The sequence below is a fragment of the Lycium ferocissimum genome, chromosome 4 (genome assembly GCF_029784015.1).
Source record: "Lycium ferocissimum isolate CSIRO_LF1 chromosome 4, AGI_CSIRO_Lferr_CH_V1, whole genome shotgun sequence".
Lineage (NCBI taxonomy): Eukaryota > Viridiplantae > Streptophyta > Magnoliopsida > Solanales > Solanaceae > Lycium > Lycium ferocissimum.
The window spans coordinates 38,071,878-38,078,031 of NC_081345.1; the positions used below are offsets into that span (position 1 = coordinate 38,071,878).

The 6,154-nt window shown below is 33.1% G+C and overlaps 1 protein-coding gene across 1 annotated transcript; it reads left to right on the forward strand.

Annotated features, from left to right (window-relative positions):
- Positions 1 to 1,217: 1,217 nt before the first annotated feature.
- On the forward strand, positions 1,218 to 4,504 carry LOC132052752 (probable aquaporin TIP1-1). The gene is made up of 2 exons (XM_059444428.1): positions 1,218 to 1,682; positions 3,957 to 4,504. The coding sequence occupies exons 1-2, from the start codon at positions 1,299 to 1,301 to the stop codon at positions 4,326 to 4,328; spliced, it is 756 nt and encodes a 251-aa protein (XP_059300411.1). The 5' UTR covers positions 1,218 to 1,298; the 3' UTR covers positions 4,329 to 4,504.
- The last annotated feature ends 1,650 nt before the right edge of the window (positions 4,505 to 6,154 follow it).

A 6,154-nucleotide genomic window follows, 5' to 3' on the forward strand; every position in this document is an offset into this window, starting at 1 on the left:
TTTTTGGCTTATAAAATTTGTTTTCGGCTTATAAACCGCTTTTTTTAAGAAAAACGGCCAACTTATTTTTTGGGCTTATTTTTAATGACAAAATGGGTAATAATGTTAATGAAAACCAAACACTCAAAAAAATTGAAACAACAGCTTATAAGCTAAGCCAAACGGGCTCTTAGTTGTCAAAGCTACAGTTGTATATCTTAAATCTTAAATACAGAAACAATAATGATGTACATCTTTTCTACAGGGAAAAATAATGTGCACGTTTTTCAGATTAATATTTTTCAGCCAAATGGTCGGCACATATTATATCGAAAATTCCTTGTCTAACTTATATTTAAATTGTCAAACCCCAAAGTGGAGCCGTTACCTTCATCATTATACCAAAAGATATCATATATCTATATTTTTTTGTCACTTTTTTCCTATTGTCCTAATCGATTGATAAAAAATTCAAAATTAACTTTCTGCTTCTTTTTCGGATTTCTTTCTTATATTTTAATTTAGAAGCCTTTGTTGCAGTCATTTACAACTGTACAAGTACCTCAAGAACTTCGATGAAAAATTAAAAGTTTGATAATTCCACAACAAAAGTTATTAGTGATTTTACCTGACACTTAAGGGTGCGATTTAGAAAGTAATTTTTGAACTATTAGTTATAATATATATTTTTGTGCATCGTGTAATTTATCAATGAAAAATATTCAATTGACCATCCTTTATGGAATCAGCCATGCCACCACATGCATGTGTTGTGAAAGGTAGCAGCCTAGCAGGAACTCTATTAAGTTTAGGTGTGCGCAAATAAATTGGCCGTGACGCTACAGTTATCAAAAGTAAATTAGTGATTTAACCTGAGTAATAATTGCCGTTTCAACAGATTAAAGAAATTAAGAAACCCAGTTCCAGATCATTCCATGGCGCATGATTGCAACCGACCGAAAGCAATAACAAGGGGGACACCCCCACTGTATCATGTCATTGTCAAACAGAACCTATATGACGTGGCTCATTGTCTTCTTTTCCACGTGTCATCTCCACAGCAAATTGGAGGTGAATTGTTAGCTGTCAATGCAGGCCTTTCAACCTCTACGGGACCGCTCGCCCACAAATTTTGGTTTGAATCTTATTAAAATGGTCCAAATAGTAAGCGGTTACCTACTATAGCCGGTTCCTAACCCCTCATGCAATTTACCAATTTCCCAATATAAATCCATGCAAAATTTCCCTATTTTCATCACTCCACTGTCCCTTAGTGACTTTGTACACTAAAAAGATTTCCATTTCTTGATTTTCCAGCCATGCCGATCGACCAAATTGCTATAGGAAGCCATGAGGAACTCCGCCATCCAGGGGCGCTGAAAGCAGCCCTGGCGGAGTTCATCAGTACCCTGATCTTCGTTTTCGCAGGTCAGGGTTCTGGCATGGCTTACAACAAGCTAACCGCTGATGGGGCTGCCAGCCCTGCCGGCCTTATCTCAGCCTCGATAGCGCATGCTTTCGGGCTTTTCGTGGCTGTTTCCGTTGGTGCTAACATCTCCGGTGGCCACGTTAACCCTGCCGTTACCTTCGGTGCTTTTGTTGGTGGAAACATCACTATGTTCCGTGGGATTTTGTACATCGTTGCACAGTTGCTTGGTTCCACTGCTGCCTGTGGCCTTCTTGAATTCGCCACTGGTGGCTTGGTAAGTACATATTTTACATTAAAAAAAGTACATATTTACATAAATCTAAAGCGATACGTGGACACTTAGATGTATTATCGCCTTTAATTTGGTACAAGTCGCTTGGTAGCCCCTAGCCGGCTCGGATTAAGTTATTTATGTATTAATATTTTAATAAGTAATGCTGTGTTTGGTAGCTAGCTATGGGGTGAGTTATTTAAACATAAAATTAGTACGGTGTTTGGTTTGTAATTTAAACACCCGCATAATTAATACAGGTATATTATGAGGGAATCTATGTATTATTTTATGCAGGACAAAAGGTGAAATAGCTAATACATGAATCACTAAAACATGTATAACTAAATTCTTTATAACTAATACTTGTATAAAATAATATAGTATAAATTTTCTCGTAACTAATTTATGTATTATTATTATCTGTATAACTTTAACCAGCCACGAAAAGACGCCTGAGGGCTTGAGTTTTAATACTCCATATCTTTTGACTTGTTACACAGTTAGCGTCAGTAGGGGGAGTATAGTCATTTATTTTATGCATGTGTGAGATGCAATTTATAGATGTCCAGCAAAACGTACACACTTAGCTATGTTATTATTGGGCTGTTTTTATTTGTCTCATCATGCCATAGGTTTCATGACTTGATGTAAGCGTTATAACTTCCCTATCCTAGTGCATTAATACGCATCTTAATCTTTGACTTTTACACAATAGCTCTGTATGTTCATTTATATGATCACTTCTTTTGGGTCCATTTAAAAATAAATATATTTTTAAAATTAAAAATAATTAATTTTACATTTTTTATTACCATACAATATTATGAGATATTTAAAGCTACAGATTTTAAGAATTCTAGAGTCACACAAAAATTGTACTTGTTTAAGACTATAAGTTTTAAAAAAAATCATTTATTTTCATTGTCGATTCAAATAATATCACGTAAACTCAAGCAGATGAAGTACTTTTTTACCCAAAAAAAAAGTTCTAATACATTCAATAGGAAAAAGGGAAAGTCAAAGAAAAAAGTATAAGTGAACTCCTAGTTTTTCTTTAGTATAAGTGAACTCGAGGCTTTTTACCTAATTTTTACATCTTTAGCTTGAATAGGCAGGGTCATTCACCTTCCAAACCTTTTGGATGGTTGAACTGAGATGCAATAAATAAATTTGTTGTTTTACTTTCTAATCTTAAAACGGATAATCAATGGTAGAAGTATGAGAGAGAAATCGAGAGCTTTTGCGAATCTTCTGGGAAGTACATCTGTTCAACTTTACTGAAAAGTAGTAAAGGGAAAATGCTACAAACATTTTGTTTTCAGTCAAGAAAAAGAAATGTTATGCCCTATTTAAGATTTATCCTGTATTACTATATGGAATAAACTCTTTTTGACCATGGAAATTTTGCCTAGTTTATTAAAAAAAAAAGAAAAAAAAAAAAAGAGACAGAGTACTAAAATATATTTAGGCTAGCTGTGTGATCTATTAGCTAAGTGCTGACTCAATAACAGTAGCATCAGGAGTTTTTTTTTTGGATATACTAGGTGATTATCTATTACCACTGGGTTCATTAGCCATTTGATATATATGCTAGTTTTCACTCCTGATTTATTTCATGAAAACCAAGGCAGCTAGTGAAAGTAGAATGTATGCTCTATGGTCATTTTCACTTATACATTAAACTACTATACCATTAAAATTAAGTATACTTTAAATAGATAAAAGTTGAACTTGTGCCTGGTGTCAAGGTCATCATCGTTGGGAGTTTCTAGTCATTGTTTGTCTTGTGATTTCTCTGATTAGAGTGTTTGAAATTATTTAGGCTTGTCTAGGACAATGACACCAAAGGTTTCTACATATTTTATAATGGGTAAATTTGGAACTCACGGATGGCTAGAAATCTTTTTATATCTAGTTTGAAAGTGACTTATTTTGTCCTCTCATTATGTAAGATAGTGATATGATGGTGACTTTATTTAAACCAATACTGATATAGTAAACATTTATTCGGTATTTATGAGAGCCAATGTCATTAGCACCTAACCTTGTTATGTCCGTTAGGTAACAGTCACTTTCTTCTACATATATTACAAGAATATTCCAATAACTTAATTTGGTAGCATAATCATGTTTATAAATTTTTTACCTGTTTTCATAGGTTAACTTAATTTAATGACGTAAATATTTGTATATCATCAGTATGCAGAATTTAAACCGTTTTAATTTTCGTACTGAGACAATATTAACAATTGTGACGATTAAAAATTTATGCAGAGCACTGGGTCATTTGCATTGGGTGCTAATGTATCAGTATGGAATGCCCTTGTGTTCGAGATAGTGATGACATTTGGACTTGTTTACACTGTGTATGCAACTGCTGTTGACCCAAAGAAGGGAGAATTGGGAACAATTGCACCAATTGCCATTGGTTTCATTGTTGGTGCCAACATTCTAGCTGGTGGGTGCTTTACTGGAGCTTCAATGAACCCTGCTGTTTCATTTGGACCATCTTTGGTTAGCTGGACTTGGACTCACCAATGGGTTTACTGGGCTGGACCCCTTATTGGTGGTGGGCTTGCTGGAGTTATCTATGAATTTGTCTTCATCAACCGCTCTCATGAACAACTCGCCAGTGGAGATTTTTAAGGATGTGAAGTTTCAATGTGTTGCTTAGTTTTCTCATGTAAACTTCTTGCTTGTTGTGCCCTTGTTTAATGGGTACTGTTGAATTGTCATTTGTGTATTCGGACGGCTTTTGTTATTCCCCTTATTTATTGTCTCTATTTTGCTGGTGGTAAATAAGGTATGTTAGATTTTCAAAATATCGCAGCCTGTTATTGTCTTGATTTTAAGTTTTTATTCGGCGGGAGTATATAATTGCAAAGTTAAAAAAGATATTAATATGCACTCAAGGTTGGGTTATGATTTATGAAATCTCAAGTTCAAGTCAAGTATTAGCTGTGGTAAAAAATATTAGATGATTTTTTCTTATCTGTCCAAGCCTTGTCCAGTTATAAAAGCAAAAGTTACTAACATAGTATGAAACATGCACCAAATAGTCATAAATGAGCAATGAATGTTGTTATATTCCTTATAGACGGACTAAAACCTTAATACTTTTTAATGTTCATAACATTACATATCAACTCTTGGAATTATCACATGATCATAAATTAGTTAATGTCAACCCCACGAACATGGCTTTTAATTGAGAATTTTTTTTAACAACTCAAAAGAGAAGCCAGCGTCTTGTCATGTTTTACACTGCTATTTTATATCTTTTTTAGCAATATATTTGGAGAAAATGTCGATGATCACTCTAAAGTGGTTTTATAGGATCCGTTATTTAGCAAAACAAAGGGTCCCTCTTAAATTAAATATGTCTATTAGCGAGGCATCAAGAAAATGTCAATGTTCACTCTAAAGTGGCTTTATAGGATATATAGTACTGGAGTAGTTATGAAAAGTTAATTTATGTCTTCTCAAAAGTAAAAATTGGCGATTTTTACCACCAAAATCTACAGTTTTTTTTTTTTAATGATATTAGTAATGATTTTTTACACTATACTTGTGGGTTCACCTCTTATTATCCCTGTTTCACCTTTTGCTCAACGAAACATAACGAAGATCAAACCTAGTCCACGAAACAATTAAGTTACTTGGATAACATATTTTTAGATATATTTCTAAAACCAATTCATATGAAAACTAAACAACCGGTGCTTTTACTATTTGGCGATGTGTTGTAAAGTGAAATATAATGGAGCATCGATCGGATATGAAGCTTCACACTGTATACAAAACCCTACCATTCAAAAGAGTGTGTTTCTTATCCTAAATATTTGAATTTAACTTACATACATGAGATATTTAAGATTTCACACTATTTACAAAACCTCACCATCCAAAGAAAGGTTTTCTTTTATTCTAAATATTTGATTTTAAGTTATATACACTGATCGTCTATTTTTTTTTATTTTTTTTTACATTATTCAGTCTAATTAGTGATAAGAAATTAATTACTTTTATTAAATAATAATTAAAACCTTGCATATATTTTACCTTCTAAATCATAAACAGTACTCTAATCTAATTATATAAATATTGCTTTATACGTACCGTCAGTCGTACAACTTAAAAAGACTATTTACAGTTTAGGTCACCATATTGATTTGATCATTGAATGCTTTTAGTCACAGAAAGTAACACTGTTCTTGATGAATTATTGGGCAAAGAGACCCTCAGTACACTGATTGTCGATGCCATCATCTAATTAATCATTTGTACATGACAGCACAAAGTTCAACTAACTTGATTATATTTTGTAAATGGACTATATTAATATCATCAAGTAATTTATTCTCCTAATTAAACGTCATGTAAGAAGCAGTTCTTTAATGAAGTACTCTCTCCGTCTCAATTTGTTTGACACTTTTCGTATTTCGGGAGTCAAACTTTTTAATTTTGACCGT